The sequence below is a fragment of the Prionailurus viverrinus genome, chromosome D4 (assembly GCF_022837055.1).
Source record: "Prionailurus viverrinus isolate Anna chromosome D4, UM_Priviv_1.0, whole genome shotgun sequence".
NCBI classification, from domain to species: Eukaryota; Metazoa; Chordata; class Mammalia; order Carnivora; family Felidae; genus Prionailurus; species Prionailurus viverrinus.
Window position 1 is genome coordinate 50583334 of NC_062573.1, and position 21364 is coordinate 50604697.

Below are 21364 nucleotides of genomic sequence, written 5' to 3' on the forward strand. Positions count from 1 at the left end.
ATAGTACATCTATTAACAAATTATTGAAATTATAGTTAATACTTTTGTCTTTTGAACTTAGTACTAGGTTTATAAGAGATTTATCACTTTACCAGTGAGTTTCATACTTTTATACATGTTACATTACTAATGAGAACCTTTTGGTTTTCACTTGAAGAGGTCACATTAACATTTCTTGTAGGTCTTGGCTCATGGTGATAAACTCTTATAACTGTTGTTTTTCTGGAAAACTGTTCCTTTCTTTAATTCTGAAGGACAGTATTGCTTATTAGAGCTCCTGGTTGGCTCAGCATTTTGAATAAATCACCTACTCTCTTCTGGCCTGCAAGGTTTCTCCTGAGAAAGCTGCAGATGGCCTTATTAGGATTCACTTGAATGTGATCATGATTTTTTCTCTTGCCGCCTTTAAGAGTCTCTCTTTGGGGCGCCTGGGTGGCTCAGTCGGTTAAGCGGCCGACTTCGGCTCAGGTCATGATCTCGCGGTCCGTGAGTTTGAGCCCCGCGTCGGGCTCTGTGCGGACAGCTCAGAGCCTGGAGCTTGTTTCGGATTCTGTGTCTTCCTCTCTCTGACCCTCGCCCGTTCATGCTCTGTCTCTCTCTGTCTCAAAAATAAATAAACTTTAAAAAAAATTTAAAAAAAGTCTCTCTTTAACTTTTAACAATTTAATTATAGTGTACTTTGGTTGTATCTCTTTGGATTCATCTTTTCTGGAAGTCTTTTTTTGCTTCCTGGACATAGATGCCTGTTTTTTCCCTAGGTTAGGAAAGTTTTTAGCCACTATTTCTTGGAATGGGTTTTCTGGCGCTTTTTCTTTCTCTTCTCTTTTTGTAACCTTTTTAAAATGTATATTGAATCAGTTGACAGTGTTCCATAAAACTCTTATGCTATCTTTACTCTTTTTCATTCTTTGTCTTTTTGTTGTTATGACTGAATGAATTCTACTGCCCTGTCTTCAAGTTCATATATCCTTTAATTCTTTTGATCTAAAGTGTTGTTGAATCTATTATATTTTTAATCCAATTGTTGTATTCTTCTGCTCTGTGATTTCTCTTTGGTACTTTTAAATATTTTCTCTCTGTTGATATTATCAATTTGCTCATGCATGGCTTTGCTGGCCTTGGTGAACATCTTTATGATCATTAATTTGAAATCCATCTCAAGTGAATCATTTATCTGTTTTATTAAAATCTGCTTTGGAATTTTCTCTTGTTCTTTGCTTGGATCTTATTCTTCTGTGTCTTCATTTTCCATAAAAATCTGCTTTGGTTTCTGTGTAGTAGATAAAACATCCATTTCTTCCAGTCTTGAAAGAATGGTCTTGAGTTGGAGATAAAACTTGCCAGTCTGCCTAGCTTTTACCTCCTAGTTCTCTCAAACTTTTGTGATTGTTCAATCTGACCCCTTTGTTCTTAGAGGTTCCTAGGTTGTAAGGGTTTGTTAAGAGCTGTCAGTATGCATTAGGGAAGAATTACAGTCAGCACCTTATTGTAAGCTAAGTAGAGGCTGGACTATGATGTAGCTGCTAGAAAAGTATGTAGCTAACCCCCCTCCCTGAAAGAAATTTTGCCTGCTCAAGTATAATTCCACAGAAATGGTTCTCCTGCACCTATTAGAACTTCTTCATGGTTTTCTACACTACTATGGGACTTGTGAATACAAACCCTGTTGGCTATCAAAGCCAGTGATTTAGGGGTCCCACAGATGGTAGTGAGAAAAATTTTGGTGGCAGACATATGTATAAGCTCCTTCCACACATGCTGGCTGTAGAGAAAAGGATGTCATCCAGTATTCAGGGAAGATTGTGGCTAGCCTTTCAGTCAGCAACTTTTAAAATATGCAGATAAACCACTTCCAGGGAAATAGTGAGAGATGGATGTTTTTATCTGCTCCTTCTGCACTGAACCCTGAGCAAATAGCCAAATAAATACCACCTTTTTCTGCTACAGCTGTGTTGTGTAATACTGATTTGTACATATGCAAATTATCTACTTATTCTAAAGATTAAGAAAACTGTTAGAACTCATAAACTAATTCAATAAAATTTTAGGATAAAAAATCAATAAACTTATCAGAAAGAAAAAGAAGCTACAAATAAGGAGAAAAATAATCTGTGGTCATAGAGTATGGAATTAATGTTGATAAAGTGTGATAAACAAAGCCATTTACAGATTCAATGCAATCCTTATCAAAATTCCAATAGCATTTTTCACAGAAATAGAAAAATCATCCTGAAATTTGCCTTTTGTACAAAAGACACTGAATAGCCAAGGCAATCATGAGAAAGAAGAATTAATCTGTAAGAGTTACCCTTCCTATTTCAAATCATATCACAGTATTACAGTAATCAAAACAGTGATATTGGCAAGATGGACAGCCCCTTGCAAAATAATGAAAATGAACCACTATTTTATATTATACATGAAACTTAACCCAAAAAATGGACTAAAGACTTACATGACATAAATTATATAAATCCTAAAAGAAAAAAAAATAGGCAGTTAGCTCCTTGATATTGGTCTTGTGGTGACTTTTTGTATCTGACACCAAAAGCACAGGCAACTAAAGCAAATAAGTGGGACTACATTAGACTAAAAAGCTGTGCAGCAAAGGAAACCATCAACATAATAAAAGGCAAAGTATGGAATGGGACAAAGTATTTCCAAATCATGTATCTGAAAAGGCACTAATACCCAAATATATAATGAACTTATATAACTTCATAGCAAAACAAAACAATTAGTTTTTTAAAATGGGCAAAGGATCTAAATACACATTTTTCCAAGAAGTAATACAGATGGCCCACAGGTACATGAAAAAATGTTTAACATTACTAATCATCAGAGAAATATAAATCAAAAGCATAATGGGATACCGCCTCAAACCTTTTAGAATAGCTACTATGAAGGAGACAAGAAACAACAAGTGTTGGTGAAAATGTGGAGGAGAAAGAACACTGTTGGCGGGGGGTGGGGATCTAAATTGGTACAGGCACTGTAAAAAATAGTATGGAGGTTCTTCAAAAAATTAAAAACAGAAATACCATATGATCCAATAATTCCATTATTGGGTGTTTACATAGGAAAAATAAAAACCCTAACTCCAAAAGATATAGGCACTTCTATGTTTATTGAAGTATTGTTTACAATGGTCAAGACATGGAAGCAACTTAAGTGTTCATCAATAGATGAATGGATAGGGGCGCTTGGATGGCTCAGTTGGTTAAATGTCCACCTTTGGCTCAGATCATGATCTTGCCATTCATGAGTTTGAGCCTGGTGTCAGGATCTGTGCTGACAGCTCTGAGCCTGGAGACTGTTTCAGATTCTTTGTCTCCCTCTCTCTGCCACACCCCTGCTTGCACTCTGTCTCTCTCAAAATGAACAAACATGAAAAAATGTTTAAAAAAAATAGGTGAATGGATAAAGAAAATGTGTGTGTGTGCAGTGCTGGAATATAACATTGTCAGAAACAAGGATAAAATCATGTCATTTGAGATAACATGAACAACCTAGAGGGTATTATGCTATGTGAAATAAATCAGACTAAGACAAATACCATATGATTCCACTCATAAGTGGAATGTAAAAATAGTGAATAAACAAAAAGCATAATCAGAACTATAAATACAGAGAACAAACTGATGGTTCCCAGATGGGAGGGAGGTAGGGGGTTGGCAAAATGAATGAGGGAGAAGGAGAGATACAGGCTTCCAGTTATGGAATGAGTAACTCATGAGATTAAAAAGCAGAACATAAAGAATACAGTCAATAAGAGTGTAATAGCAGGGGCGCCTGGGTGGCGCAGTCAGTTAAGCGTCCGACTTCAGCCAGGTCACGATCTCGCAGTCCGTGAGTTCGAGCCCCGCGTCAGGCTCTGGGCTGATGGCTCAGAGCCTGGAGCCTGTTTCCGATTCTGTGTCTCCCTCTCTCTCTGCCCCTCCCCCGTTCATGCTCTGTCTCTCTCTGTCCCAAAAATAAATAAATGTTGAAAAAAAAATTTAAAAAAAGAGTGTAATAGCAAAGTAATGGGATAGATAGCTATACTTGTGAACATAGCATAAGATGTAAATTGTCAAATCACTAAGTTGTACACCTGAAACTAATGTGACATTATGCATCAATTGCACTCAAAAAATAAAAATAACAAATAAAAAAATAAGTTAAAAAAAAGACAAGGGATAACTAGTGTTGAAAAGGGAACCCTTGTGCATTGCTGGCAAGAAAGTCAAGGGGTGTAACTTGGAATTTCTTCAAAAATTTCAAAATAGTACTACATATGAACTAGAAATTATACCTCTGGTTATTTACCAGAAGGAAAAAAAAATCACAATTTCAAAAAGATATATCTGCACTTCCATGTCATTCCCAGTATTATTAACAATAGCCAAGACATGGAAATATAATAAAGTGTCTATCAATCAATGGATGAATTGACAAAGAAGATGTGGTATATATATTTATATACAATGGATATTATTTGGCCAAGAAAAAGGAAATGCTGCCATTTTAACACCATGGGTAGAGTCCATTATGCTAAATAAAATAAACCAGACAGAGAAAGTTAAATAGTGTATGATTTCACTTTTGTGTACAGTGTTAAAAAAAAAACAACTCATGGATACAAAAAAATATATATTGGTGGTTCCCAGAGATGGGGATTAGAGGGTGGGAAAAATGGGTGAAGGTGGCCAAATGGTGCTAACTTTAAACGTAAGATACATAAGTCTTGGGGATATAATGTACAGCATAATGAGTACAGTTAATATGATATTTTTGAAAGATGCTAAGAGTGTAGACCTTAAAAGTTCTCATCACAAGAAAAAAAATGTGTGATAATAGATATTAACTTACTAGGTTAATCATTTCGCAATATATACAGTTGACTCCTGTACAATGTGAAGGGGTTGGAAAGCTGGCCCTGAATGTGGTAAAAAATGCATGTATAACTTATCACTTCCCCAGAACATAACTACTAATAGCCTACTGTTGACCAGAAGCCTTACCAATAACAGTTGATTAAGACACATTGTTATGTTTTATGTTATATATTATATTCTTTAATTTTTTTTTACTCTTTATTTTTGAGAGAGGGAGAGAGAAATATAGACTGCAAGTGTGGGAGGGGCAGAGAGAAAGGGAGACACAGAATCCTAAGCAGGCTCCAGACTCTAAGCTATCAGTACAGAGCCCGATGTGGGGCTCGAACCCATGAACCGTGAGATCATGACCTTAGCTGAAGCCAGATGCTTAACTGACCGAACCACCCAGGTGCCCCTATATTATATTCTTATAGTAAAGTAAGCTAGAGGAAAATGGTTATAAAAATCATAAGGAAGAAAAATACATTTAGAGTACTGTATTTATTTTTTTAATATATATAAGTGGTCCCATGTATTTCAAACCCATGTAGTTCAATGGTCAACTATACATATATCAAATTATGTTGTACACCTAAACTTAATCCAGTGTTATATGTTGGTTAAAAAAAAGAGTGAAAAGGCATATATACATATATATATATATATATATATATACACACACACACACATATATATATATATGCATAGATATGTATGTGAATGTATGCACATATCTACCAGGTACACACACACACACACACACACACACACACACACACATATATATATATATATACACACACACATATACTTATTAAACATTTAAAGAAATTGCTTTCAAAGTAAGAAAAAACTTCATTGAGAGAATAATATTGTAATTTGATACCTAGAGCAGTATCTTGCTCAAAACCATAGAAGTAATTTAACTGATAGGGTTATAACTCAAAACAGGATTTTATATCACAATGCTAGAGCAGGATTTCCCAACCTGTGATCCAAGCAGCAGTTGTTTCTGAAGCTACTAAGAGGAATTCTATAAATTAAAAAAAAAATGGAGAGGAATATTCGTAGGTAATGAATTTGAAGGGTTGAAAATAAAATTTAAGTGAGTTACATGAAGGTCAGTTCCCAGAATCTTTAAAAAGACTTATGTGCATCATGAAAATACTTGTGGATATAAATTTGTAAACTTGTTTGCCCAGAGAACTTGCCATTTATTATTAATGTTGTAGGAATCCCAGGTTCTACTAAACTCAGTTTTAGAAATGCTGTTTTATGAAAACATTTGTGTCCCCTAAATTGCAAATATTTCTATTTGCATGAGATTCTCAAAGAAAACACCCAAAGTTACTTTCCTGGTGCATGTTGTATGCCATATTTTCTGTTAAAAATAAGCAACTGGGGTGCTTTGGTGGCTCAGTTGGTCAAGCCTCTGACTTTCAGTTTGGCTCAAGTCATGATCCCATGGAACAGCACAGAGCCTACTTGGGATTCTCTCTCTTCCTTTGCCCCTCCACCACTATCGCTCTTTCTCTCTCTCTCAAAATAGATATACTTGAATAAAATTAAAATAAAATAAAATAAAATAAAATAAAATAAAATAAAAACATAAAATAAAATAAATAAAAATAAGCAAATTATGTTTAAGAATCCTTGCAATATCAAAGGGTACAAACAATGGAATGCTATCAATGTCAAAATAGTGCTTCAAAAGAGGGATAATAATTGGAGAGCATTACAGCTGTTGCCCCAACCATAGCCCACATTCTGTAGGTTGATAATCAAAGAACATCCTGAGATTTATGATAGTCATAGTTGTCATACACAGTAGGTGGGTCAATTTTCTATATACCATATACAACTTGAACCTGTGTCTGGGCTCTCAATGTTTTGTTCATGAGATCTAGCTGAATGAACCAGAATCTAGGAAAAAAGGAATTTTGATGATAAAATTTCATTTTCTACTCTAGCAAGGATTAACTCCATTATTTCTCTAACTGTACTAGGAGTATCTTAAGGAATATCATGTATTGTCTTTCCTAGTGGTGAAGAAATGAGTTGAATTACCTCTCACATATATAAGCAACCACTGCATCCCATTTACATTACTTATTTATTTAAAAAAAAAAAGTTACCTTATGGACTCTTTATAATAGAAAGAATAATCAAGACTTTAGTGATATAGAAAGGAAAACAACCCTCCCTTAAAGCCACAAGACTCAGGTTTGGGTTCTAAATAAGGTATGCAATGGTTACATGTCAACTCCTCTATGTTTTGTTGGTTTCCTCATTGATGAAATGGTGACAATAAAACCTGCCCTGAAGTACCAAAGAGATGTTTTGGAAGTTAAATGCAACATACTTCAGGAAAAGTATAAAGTACTAAAACATTTCCAATGCCACTAAATATGCTTCTAACTTGAATTCTCTTTCATGATGTCACGATTGAGGAATTTTAACTTACCTCAAGTGAGCAAAATATACTTTATATATTCTGTATCCATTCCTATCCACTTAGTGACATTAAAGTTCATAAAATAGAAAATGAATCTTGATTAGAATAAATCTACTTGAAATAGTTGTATAACACTTTTTATAGATGTATTTTAGCATAAACATGGATTGCTTTGCTTTTCTGTTTCATTTTCTTTAATTCCAGTCCAATGATATTTTTATCATTTAACAAATCTGATGGCAAAGTTTTGTCTTTCTCGCCTGAACAGCTATCCATCTGGAAAAAAAAATAGTTTTTAAATCACTGTTTAATCCTGAATCACACAACAGTGGGTTCCAAATTACAGACATCTTATGTGGAGTGAGTTATTTTCTAGGTATTGGAATTTCCTTTCAAAGTACAATTTTCATGACAAATTCAAAATCCAATCTACTGAAAAAAAAAAGCCATTGCCAACAAACAAAACAAGACATTTCTGTAAAACCACACCTTATTTTCATACTAAATTTGAAGTTGAATAACCTGTAGGCAACATTTTCTCAACACCAGCTATGTGTAATATATATATTTAAAAATATATCAGATTTTCCCAATAGGGAGTGTGTGTGTGTGTGTGTGTAACCAGAACACTTGTATTATAGAATCATGACTATATTAATTCATTTTAATGTCCAATAGAAACAATATTACAACTAAATTTAATTAGTAAATTTTTGTATAGAATTTCTGGAATATGTAATTAAAAAGGCAATTTTGAATAAATTTATATAAACAACACCCATAACTAAAATTTCCTAATCCAATTATATGTTTGGTGGGCATCAATACAGTTTTAAGAGTTAAAGACATTACATTTACCATGATTAGTTGTTTCTGATTTTCTTTAAATTAAGTAATCTATTTAGATTTTAAAACATTTTTTAATGTATGATATTGGGAAATTATTAGAAATACAAGTAAGAAACCTGATTTTATAACTCCTTCAACCAGAAGCAATATCACATTTATACACCCTTAAACACACTTAACAAATTTGAAATAATACCAAATAAATCACTTTATCTTGCATTTAATGTTGTTTTCCTACAATTAAATCTTATAGACAGTTTGCAATGTCTATACTTTTTTGAATATGTCAAATCTTAGTTATTAATTTATTATGATATTTATTATATTTTTATTTTCCCTTTCATAATTATTGCTGGTATGGGTGATCAAGGTGAAATATCTTCTTATCCTTCTGAAACAGATGTATGTTTGCATACAGAGTTTATATTTTCAGATAAATATTTTTTACAGTAGAGCATATATATAAGCTTTTCATACCAACAACAGTTGAAAAAAAGTATGAAATGTGTGAACTGGAAATGCCCTCAAAGCACTGAGAGAATATGAATTTTCTTCTGTCATCTCACCTCAAACTATAAGGTTCCCAGTCTGGTGGGGCAGAATAAAGTCATTGTGACAAACTGCAAAGCAGGGATTGTAAAGGATTTAGGTAAAATTGTTGCTTTTACAATGTATTTTTCAAATGAATTACCTCTCTTAGAAGAGTGATACAGATGAGAATAAAACATGAGGACCAATAGGTAGGAATGACTTATGACATCATGCCATGTGGGGACTTAGGAAAGGGAGTGAACCTCCATTTAACCTCCTCTCTGGCTCTTGTGTGTCTTAAAAAAAAAAAGTGCCAAGGTAGTTTTGTTTAACTAGCTGATTTCAAATAGTTCCTTGAGGCTGATTTTATAAAATTTCTCTGATATTTTATGGTTGTACAGTTTTATGAGCACCAAAAATGCCACAAACCCCAGAAATGGCATCTCATTTCACAGGAACATCTTTTCTTAGGATCAAGATGAAGCTAAGTTACTGACTCCTGAACTCTTTTATAACAGTCTCACTCAGGTTTAAATTTCACCAGACTACCTAACATGACCATTAGTTCCGTGTAATATTATCCTGAGTACTTTTATTATAGATCTTCATTATTTAAATGTTTCTCTTTTTCTGAGCAAATAATCTATGACCTATATGTAATACAGAACTTTCAGGTGTCTGTCTACTAAATTAAATGCTTAGCAATTTCATCTCTAAGCACCGTGAAGTTACCCTTCAGAAGGCACTGATCATTCAGGCATTGGGGATTGATACTCCAACAAGAGAACATTATTTTTATACCAGGATACTAAGCAATTTAAAAAAATCTAAAATCTTACTATTGTATGAGAAAGTTCAGTAACTGCACGATTACCACGAGATAATATTGGCAGAGTAGAATAAACACTAGTGTGAGTGTCTGATGTATTCTGGTGCATTTAATATGTTCCATACCAAAAACCACACAGGACATGATATTAGAAAAGACCTAATTTTCATTTTGATCCTTGAAAAAGTAATAGGGATGCTGATGTTTTCCAGGTTTTAAAATATTTCCTTTAGAATCAAGTCCATTTTTCCACATTCTATATTTTTAAAAAAAATTTCAGCAGAGCATGTGATATCCACAATGGATGCAATTTCCTTTATTGTAAGTAAAATCACTCCTGTTGAGATCTTAAGGACACTTGAGCACTTTTGCTTTCCATGAGAGAGCAATAATTGCTCATCTTAAACCTTACCACTGCCATTGATGACAAAAAGACAATCTCTAGATACGACCCACAATGCTTTCACCAAGTTGAGTTTTCCAAAAGATGATATGAATTGCACAAACATATTATTGTGGTTTGCGTTGAGAAGCAAAAATCTCACACAAAAGGCTGAAGAGGGAATCATTTTAACTTTAAGTAGAAAACTATTATTATCTCTATACAGGATTCCAATTAAGGAATATCCAAGAGAAAAGAAGACTGGTAGAGACGGTAATAAACATTTCAGATTAGTTTTGTATATTGAGCTACATGTTGAACAAGAAAAAATAATGAGCCTGAACCACATCCCATAAATTTCATAAGGATTATTTTCCTAGTTAGTCAATTTAAGTAAAATGGAGCTATGAAAATCAAGTGACTTTAAGCTGATAACACCAAATTATTTTGTCCTTAAGTACATGAGGAAAATGTGTATCTTTGCATTTTACATTAGTGAAGTGGGGTGAAGAAAAAAGCACAAGACGGTGGAAATTGCCTAAGTTTTATCTACTGGCCTGGGAAGATATGAATGAAGTGCCATTCCTAGCCAATTATCATATAGTAGGTACATAAACTAAGGCACTATAAACAGTCTTTATAGGTGGGTAATAACAGTATCAGCAACTATAATTATAAACAATTATAACAATGTACCTCTTCATTAAGAGGCAGACCTTTACTAAGTGTTAGTCATCTCATTTAATCCTCTGTGTAACCCAGCAAGAACATATAATTAACCACATTTTACAAATAAAATCATTCGGTTTAATATGTGCTCATACTGAGGTAACGAGCAAGTGACTGAAGTCAGGATTAGACCCTGAGCCAGTTTTACTATGATTTGTTTTTTTATCCAAGTATAGCAAGCTGATTTTCAGAAAGAATAGCATGTGTATCAAAGCACACAATGATTTTCTTAATTAAGTTGATAGTTATGCAACCCTGTGAGGTAAATAACAATTATTATTCCTTTTTAGAAATAATACAAGAGAGATTTGAAGAGGTTGAGCTGGTTTCCAAAGCCACAAATCTGGCAATAGCTGAGGCAGGATTTGTATTTAGGCTTTCCAGTTTCAAATATAACATTGTTTCAAATATTCTACCATGGGGAATGCTTCAGAACAGTGGTTTCTTTAATACACTGTTTCTTTAATACAGCTATTACTCTTTCAAAAATCTGTGGCCTACCATGGTGGAGGTGAGAGATACAAGTTTTCCAAGAATAGAATTTATATACTTGCTGACATTTTAATAATAGATTTAATACTTATGATAGGATTTTATGATTTACAAATCATAATAATGTTGGAATGTAGTTAACTGTTACAACTTTTAAGTCTAAGCAAATATACAGTTCACTCTTTGTTCAGCTATGTAATAATACTATTGAGTTTGCATTTTTAACTATGTTAATATAAATAACAAAAAATGGTATTTGAAATCCTACCTGCATTTATTATAGTAATATAGTTCCCAGTAATTGCATGTTACAAAAATGAGTCACTATAGTACATATATTCTGTATTTATTATTTGATCCTATAAACAACTTAGCATTCTAAGGTATTGATAACCCCATATTCACAAGAGGAAAGTGCTACTAAAAGAAATTATCTTTGTTGTTGAATGTCAAATAAGTGACAGAACCAATTTGAACTGGTTCTTTTGTATACATATACATATATATATATATATATATATATATATATATTTGAGAGAGAGAGAGAACAAGTCGGGGAGAGACAGAGAGAGAGGGAGAGAGAAATCTCAAGCAGGCTCTATGCTGTTTAGCATAGAGCCTGATGTGGGGCTCAATCCCAGGAACTGTGAGTTTATGACCTGAGCCAAAATCAAGATTCAGATGCTTAACTGACTGAGCCACCTAAGTGCCCCTGAACTGATCATACTATGCTATCTGGGCCAAAATAGAAATTATCTCTATTAGACAATATTTCACTAGGACATATTTGAAAGTATAATAACTGAAACAAAGAGTGTAAATTTCAAAGGAAAAGTAGTGAAGAGTGAGAATTTTAGCCTTGCTGAATAGAGATAAGCAGAAGGAGTGGAAAATCATGTAGCATGACAATCCATTCATGAAATCTGACTGACAACTCAGTCCATGCTTGTCTGCAGAATGTGACTCTGATCATGAGGCTCTCAAACCCAGTGTGTTTGACTCTTCATTCATTCTTAGCTAACAGTCTCATTTTCCTTCCAAGATCATATTCCCCAGTATTCTCCATATGAAAGTAATTTTACCTTTTTTGATATATTTTCTAGCTCAATGTAGTTAGCAGCTATTTTTTGAGCAAATATCATTTCATCACATAGACATTTTGGACTAGAAAATATTTTTCCCTTTACGCTATGCTTCCCATGATGCTAAGAAAATCAAATGGTAAAATATGAATGAATTAATAGAAATATGCTTTGCAGCTCACTTTGTTATTAAGTTACTATACAAAACATACCTGAAATTTAAATTTTCAGAATTTTCACACACATAAATCATTGTTCATGAATAGTATTTTTCCTATTTTCCAATTATGTAAATATCAAGCCTCTATACCAGTGCCATGCTGTTATCCCTTATTTATTTTTTAAAAGGATTCTGATACTCAAATGAGATATTAACCAAATCACATCACATATTTTCAAGTGATACAATTGAACTTCATACTTAACATTTTTAAAAGCTACATATTCGTTTTACTGAGTACTATGAGCTATATAAAATGTGGTCTTTTTATATTTTGAACTAAAGTTTGAGTTTTCAAATTTCTTCATGTTTTGTCCTAAATCTACATTTTGCAGTTACTCTAACTACTGGACTCCAGTAATATAAACTCTACCATTAGTTGTGCATTAAAGATGGCTAATAACATGACTATCATCAACTGATAGTGGATGCCCAGAGTGCTATGTTGAGAAAGACTGAAGTATCCAATTAAGAAGATTGCTGTGATAGGTGAGTGATACTGTCTAAAAGCAAGGAATAAGGAAAGTATAACATTTGTAACTCATTCCTGAAAATGAATTTGTGGAAACTTTTGGTCTGCAAACTTTATTTTCATACCACTTCTGTTGGGTGATCAAAACAAGTTAACCATATAAAAAAGATCAATTTAAATTAAGTGCCCCATGATGAGACATACTTTGATCGGGAATTACTTCAGCCTGTGAAACTTGACTTTTTTCTCTTATTTGTTATGTTTGTTTGTTTAACCAACAATAAACATGCTTCCATATTTGGCCTATTCAAGGAACCCAAAGAGGCCAGTAGATTTGAGTAATTAAGAGATAGAAAGGAAGGAGCTCTCTAATGCGACCGAGAGGTAGATAGGAGCCTAATTTAAAGTATCAGAGACTAATATAAAGCTTCAAGTAGATTTATGTTGATAAGGGCCATGACCTGACTTATATTAAAAAAAAAATACTGCTAGTCACTTTGAACAAAGTGGAGTATATTGCCTCAAGCACAAATCAAGAGTCTATAACCATAATTTAGGTATTCTAATTAAAAATAACTCTGGTTCCAGACATTTAAGGAAACTGTCAAAACACTAGAACATCATTAAGTTATTGGAACATATACTTCGGTGGCTATGTACAAAAAGGAACACATACATTTCTTTTTTTTTTTTTGAACACATACATTTCAAAAGCAGTTAAGAAACAGTCAAAACACAGTCAACGACCACCAAATATTTAGTTTTTCAACAAAAATTGAGACAAAAAGTACAGCTTATATACAAGAAAAATAAATTTAGTAGATATTATCCTTGAAGAAATCTAGGTGTTGGAATCAATAAATAAGGACTTTAAATACACTATCTTAAATATACTGTAATTGGTAAAGCAGCCCCCAAACAGCTATATGGAACAAGGAGAATAATCTTTCACTAAACAGAGAATATCAAAAAGGAGACATAAAAAGAAATTAAATTGAAGTTCTGGAGTTAAAAAATACAGTAACTAAAGGAAAAAAGTTACTAGAAATGTTGATCAACAGATATGGAGGGGCAGGAGAAAGAATAAGAAAACTTTAAGATAGGTCAAGTTAGACTGAGTCTGAGGAATAGAAAAGGAAAATAATGAAAAAAATAACACAACAGAATCTAAGAGTTCTTGGGACCCATAAAGTACACCAACATATGCTTGATGGGAGTCTTGGAGGCAGAGAAGAAAAAGGGATTAATTTTTTTTTTGCATTAATAAGGTCTTAAAACTTCCCAAATTTGATGTAAGATATGAATCTACACCTACAAGAATATCAATAAACTTCAAAAATAAATGCAACCCAAAGAATGGGAGAAGACATTTGCAAGTGACATATCTGATAAAGGATTAGTATCCAGTATCTATAAAGAATTTATCAAACTCAGGGCACCTGGTGGCTCAGTTGGTTAAGCATCCAACTCTTGACTTTGGCTCAGGTCATGATATCATGGTTTGTGGGTTCTAGCCCCATGTTGAGCCCTGTGCTGACTGTACAGAGCTTGCTTGGGATTCTCTCTCTCCCTCTCTCTCTCTCTCTCTGTCTCATGCTCTCTCTTTAAATAAAGAAATAAACTTAAAAAAATAACATCAAACTCAACACCGAAAAACAAACAAACAAACAACAGCAACAAAAACCCACAAAAAACAAATAATCCAGTTAAGAAATGGGCAGAAGTCATGAATAGACATTTTTCCAAGGAAGGCATCCAGATGGCGAACAGACACATGAAACGATGTTCAACATCACTCATCATCAGGGAAATACAGATCAAAGCCATGACACAATACCATCTCACACCTGTCAGAATGGCTACAATTAACAACACAAGAAACAGCAGATACTGGTGAAGATGTGGAGAAAGGGGAACCCACTTACACTGTTGGTGGGAATGCAAACTGATGCAGCTGCTCTGGAGAAGAGTGTAGAGGTTCCTCAAAAAATTAAAAATAAATTACACTATGACTCAGCAACAGCACTACCAGGTATTTACCCAAAGAATATAAAAATGTTGATTTGAAGGGACACATGAGCCTCAATGTTTGTTGCAGCATTATCAGCAATAGCCATATTGAAATATATAATAGAATAGAATATTACTAGGCCATCAGAAAGAATGAAATCTGGCCATTTGCAATGATGAGAATGGAGCTAGAGTATATTATGCTAGGCAAAATAAGTCAGTCAAAGAAAGACCTATATATGATTTCACTCATATGTGGAATTTAAGAAACAAAACAGATGAACATAAGGGAAGGGAAAAAAAGAGAAGGAAGCAAACCAAAGAGACTCTAAACTGGTTGCTGGAGGGGAGGAAAGTGGGGGATGGGCTAAATGGGTGATGGGTATTAGGGAGGACACTTGTGTTGACCACTGGGTGTTATAGGTAAGTGATAAATCACTAAATTCTCCTGAAACCAATATCACACTATATGTTACCTAACTGGAATTTAAATACCAATTTGAAAAAAAAAAAACTTCAAAAATAAAATATTCAAAGGGATTCACATCTGGAAGCCAAGAAGAATGAGAAAAATCTTGAAAGCAGAAAGAAAGAAGCGATTTGTTACATACAAATGATCTTTATGAATATTAACAGCAAATTTCTCTTCAGAAAACATGGAGGAACAGCAGGAAGATGGGAGAGTGGTGATATATTTAAGGTGCTGAAATGAATACTAATAATCAATACATTTGTATATGACAAAACTCTTCAAAAATCAAGGAAAAATTGAGATGTTATCATTAAAAATAAAAGAGCTAGTCATCAGTATCCCTACCCCTACCCGATAAGAAAAGTTAAAGGGAGTAGTGCAGGATGAAATAAAGGATACTGTGTAGCAAATAGAATCCACAAAAAGAAATAAAGAGCAGGATAATGTAACTACATAGAAAAAAAATAAAAGCTAACTGTCTTGCACTTTGGAGCTGCTTTCTTTATCCCTACATGATTTAAAACATAAATATAAATTAATGGGCATAAAAGAGACAAAATTTATTTTTTTACAATAAGAAAATAAAAAGAACTGAGAGGTAAAGAAGCTTAGTTTTTATACACTAATGTAATTAAGGTGATATTAGTTAAACTTGGTAGCTATAAAATTAAGTTGCTAATTATAATCTCCAATGTAGCCACTAAAAAATAAAAATAAATACAGAAAAAGCAATCATAAGGGAATCAAAATGGTACATTAGAAAATAGAAATTAATCCTAAAATAATACAGTGATGGAGGAATTAAAGAAAAAAATAATAAGATATATAGAAAAAGCAAAATGGCAGGGGTAATTACTTTCTTATCAATAGTTGCTTAATATAAATAGATTAAGCCATTCAATCAAAAGGCAATTGGATAAATGGAGCTAAGGATTCAACTACATGCTGTCTACAACAGACTGACTTGATTAAGACATAAAATGTAAAAATATGGAAAATGATATTTCATGCAAATAATATAAAAAGAGAGTGAGGTGAATATAATATTTTCAAAAACACTAAACTTTTAAAAGTTGTATTAGAAGGCAAAGATGAACATTATGTATTGTTAAAAGGGTCAGTTAAGAAGCTATAAGTACACACACACACACACACACACAGCCCCCCAATATGTATAAAGCAAAACATGCCAGAATTGAAGGGAGAAATAGTTCTACAATAATAGCATGACACTTCAATATGACACTTTTCAATAATGGGTAGAACAAATAGGCAGAAATTTAATAAAGATATGGAAAACCTTGACACCACTATAAACCAAATATACCTAACGGACCTATAGAACATTCGACTTGACAACAGCAGGATATGCATTCATCTCGGATGCACATAGAACACCATCAGCAACAGAGCATAATGTAAATCTTGATATATTTAAAAATATTGAAATCAAATTATCTTCTCCACTGTGAGATCCCATTTGAAATGATAACAGAAGAAAAACTGAAAAAAACTAATAAATATGTGGAAATTAAACATCATACTCTTAAACAACGTGCCAAAGAAGGAATTCTAGTAGAAGGACATTCTAGCCCTTATCCTCCCTTAAAAATGAACAGAATCCTGAGAGAAGCCTAGATTAAAATTAAGAAGCTGCAGCCACCCAGTGGAGCACAAAACCCAAGGATAGCTGCTTAAAACAAAAACAAAAACAAAAACAAAAACAAAAACAAAAACAAAAAACAAACAAACAAAAAACAAATAGCCCAGTACATTACATGTGTCATCCTGTTCACCATCCCAGAACAGCTCAGTTCAAGAAGAATACCCTCAGCTATGATCTTATTCGTGGGAAAATGTAGAGAAGGAGAATCCCTGCCATTTCATCCATGCTGTGGATTTGCCCAGAATCCACAGACAGAATTGCCCAGCGGTTCTATATTGCTACGTCTTTTAAGAACAGCAGCCATTGTCGCTCACCTCTCTCCCCTCCGAGACCTTATTACTAAGAGGAATCCTTCAGGCAATGATGTTACCAAATGGGAGAAAATGAGAATAGAAGGACCCCAACATCCATCAGCACTAAAAAAAACAGAAGTGCTGCCATCACTGCAGATACCGTAACTTTAGTAATCAAGAATCCCTGAAATATTTATGGACACTGATCTGTGATGGAGCTGTTCAGAATCCATGCAACTGTGCACTCATGGAAATGGAGCTGCTGCACAGCACACAACCAGTACCCTTGCACCAACCCAGAGTCAGTCCATAAAATCTGGAAGAGGCAACTACTTATTCATATAAGCAGAAATCAATTCAAAGGTACGAGTAACATGAAAAACAAGGAAACATGACATGACTGAAGGAACACAATAAATTTCCAGCAAGTGACTGCAAATAAGGATCTACAAATTATATTACAAATAATTCAAGATAATGATTTTAAAGGATCTAAGCAAGCTAGATAAACAATTCAATGACATTAGAAAATTAAACCCTGAACAAAAAGAGAAATTCAACAAAGAGATAGAAACAATTAATAAAAAAAGATATTCTGGAGCTGAATTATGCAAGGAATAAAATGAAAAGTGTTATGTAGAGCTTCAGCAGTATGTGTGGTCAACCAGAAGAAAGAATATGAACTCAGACATGTCACGTGAAATTATTCACTTAGAGGTAGGTAAAACTAAAAAGAATAAAAGAGTGAAGAAGGCCTACATCAATACTGAGAAACTCACAGATGAAGCAATATTCATATCATAGGAATCTCATTTGGAGCAGAGAGAGAGAGAGAGAGAGAGAGAGAGAGAGAGAGAGAAGGGCAGAAATCTTGCTTAATTAAATCATGGCTAAAAACTTACTAATCTTGGGGTGTCTGGGTGGTTCAGTCAGTTGAGCATCCAACTCTTGATTTTAGCTCAGGTCATGATCCCAGGGTCATGGATCCAGCCTGCATTGGGCTCTGCACCAAGCGTGGAGCCTGCTTAAGGTTTTCTTTTTCTCTCTCTCTGCCCCTCTCCCTCTGTGCTTGCTCCTGTCTGTCTGTCTCTCTATATAATTAAATGTAAAATAAATTAAATTAAATTATTAAATTAAACTTACAAATCTTGAAAGGGAAATGAATTCCAGATTCAGGCAGTTCATAAAACTCCAAATAGGATCAGTCCAAAAAAGGAAACACCTGGACACATTATAATAAAATTGTCAAAAATCATGGACCAAAAACTTTTCTGAAAGCATCAAGAGAAAAATGACTCATCACATACAAGGCCCTCTTCCCCACCACCTCCATAAGACTATGATTGGATTTCTCAGCCAATTGGAAACTTACGCAGGTCAGGAAAGATTGAGATTATATAGTTCAAATAATAATTGGGGAAAAAACCCTGCAAACCAAGAATATTATACCTACCAAAATTATCTTTTAAAAATGAGGATGAAATAGTCTTTTTCAGACAACTAAAAACAGGGATTTCAACATCAATATACCTGTATTACAATAAATGTTTAAGAAATATCTTCAATTGAAAAGAAAACACACTAAATACCAATGCAAAAAGAATCTGAAAGAATGTCACTCTACTAAGGTAAACACATAGAAAAATACAAAATAATGAAACATTGTAATGGTACTGAATAAATTACTTTTGATCTTAGTATAAAAGTTAAAGGACAAACATTTGCTAGTGGATACACAATATGCAAAGAAGCAACATTTACTAAAAAGTGGAAAGGGAGACTACAAAAGTAGAGTTTTTATAAGCTATTAAAATTAAGATGCTATTGCTTTATTGGTGAGTGACATCAGCATCAAGGTGATGCATCATTCCTCTTCTCTCTCTGCTTTAACAACTAAATGGGCATCTATAACTGAATAAAAGTGTCCATACACATTGCATAAGACACCCAGGAGGTTTCTACCACCTTGTGTATCTGAAAGTGTGCCGATAGGACCTCAGTGGGGGCTATGAGTATGAAGAAGTCAGTGAGCCTGTCCCACCCTCATCTGCCACGATCAGGAAAAATAGAAACTGAAGAGTGAAAAACTGCATGAATACCCATGGGTGAGACTTTGAGGAGCTCTAATCTGCCTGAGGGAAGAATCTGAAACACCATCTGCATGAGATAGAGATGTGTGTAGACACAGAGGAGAGAGAAAACTTGCCAAGGTGGCCCACTTACTAGGACAACATTGCAAGGGGCTTTATTTTGCTGGCAGTAGCAGCAACTCTCCCATGTCATAGTTGGAAAGCAAAAGTGATAAGTGTCTGTCTGGCTGCATCAGTTGTATGGGCCATGGCAGCAGACACCAGTTTCTCTCCAGCAGACCTACATAACTTGGGTCAGGAAGAGGACAATGAAGGAGGCAGATAAGAATAAAAGAGGGCATTGACAAGAAGATGTGGTATATGTTTATATTATACAATGGAATACTAATCAGTGATCAAAAAGAATGAAATCTTACCATTTGCAACAACATGGAAGGAACTAGAGTGTATTATCCTAGGTGAAATAAGTCAGTCAGAGAAAGACAAATATGATTTCATTCACATGTAGAATTTAAGAAATACAACATATGAACATAGGGAGGGAAGGAAAAATAAGATATAAAAAAAGGGAGGCAAACCATAAGAGACTGGAGGGAAGGTAGGTAGGGAGATGGGCTGAACAGGTGATGGCCATTAAGGAGGGCACTTGTTGGGATGAGCTGTGGGCTCTACCATTCCTGCCCCCCTTGGCCCCAGTCCACAACAACCACTTCTCCATCTTCTCTTCCCTGCTCCCCCCACCCCCTCCTATCTGGTTGCTTCCTTGGAGATCCCCCACTCCCTCTCCTTCAGATCCAGGCCCTCAGCTCACCATGGGCGGTTCTCCCTCCAGGGAAGGGGGAAGAGAGACCCAGACGTGAGATGCATAGCGACTACCTGGATGGGCTTAGGAGCCTATTTGAGGGAACTCCCTGCCCCTTTCCTGGGGCTTTAATACTTTTCCAAGCCCCTCGGATCTCTTGCCCTTCCCCTACCGCACCATCAGGAGATCTGAATATCAAGGACCACCTGGCTATCATGTATGAGAGACTGAGACAAGAGCTCCCCAATCTCTTCCTTCACTTCCATGACTATACTCTGTATTCATCGGGTGTGGAATTCATCAATGAGATCCTGAACGTATGTACCAAGGGCTGGACATGGTACCTTCTGTCACTGACCATCTGCCACTTCCTGGCCTGGAACTATTTTGCACAGCTTCAGTTGGAGGTTCTACAGCTGACCTGCAACCCAGAGAATTAGACCCTGCAAGCCTGCTGGTGGCTTGTGGGGCTGCTCATCCACATAGTCTTTCTACATTTCTATAAGTGTGACAAGGAAGAGCTTTACCAGACCTATGTTGCCATTGCCTAGACAAACTGTTGGTGTGGTTTGAGTTCTTTATATATTTTGGATATTAAACTCTTATTGGATATATCATTTGCATATATCTTTTCCCACTCAGTGGGCAGCCATTTTCTTTTGTTGATGGTTACCTTTGCTGCACAAAAACTTTTTTTTTTTTGGTGTAGTCCCACTAATTTACTTCTGCCTTTTCTTCTCTTGCCTAAGGACACATGTTTAGAAAAATGTTGGTAAGTCTTATGTCAAACGGATTACTACCTATATTTTCTTCTAGAGTATCAGAAAACTGTAATACTATGTTAGAATGATGTGTTAATCACTTGACTATAATATAAAGGTGAAAAGAAAAGAGTATTTAAAAAAATATAACAATTATAATTTGTTAATGTAAATGGTGACATCAAAAATATAAAGAGGATGAGCAAAAGGGCACAGACTTTGTAGACATGACAGAAGGTAAGTGATATTGGCTTAAAATGGACAGTTTTATCTATGAGAAGTTTTATGTAAGAATCATGGTAACCACAAAGTAAAAAATTAGATTAAGATTATGACATACAGGGGCGCCTGGATGGCTCAGTCGGTTGAG

At 34.5% G+C, this 21364-nt stretch overlaps 1 protein-coding gene across 1 annotated transcript in view; it reads left to right on the forward strand.

The window, feature by feature from the left end:
- LOC125149871 (uncharacterized protein C6orf136 homolog) overlaps positions 1 to 20784 on the forward strand; it is a 68826-nt gene extending 48042 nt beyond the window's left edge. Inside the window, 2 exon segments of the mRNA XM_047829022.1 lie at positions 16947 to 16990; positions 20119 to 20784. Of these exon segments, the coding sequence (XP_047684978.1) occupies positions 16947 to 16990; positions 20119 to 20784 (710 nt within the window).
- Positions 20785 to 21364: the final 580 nt, after the last annotated feature.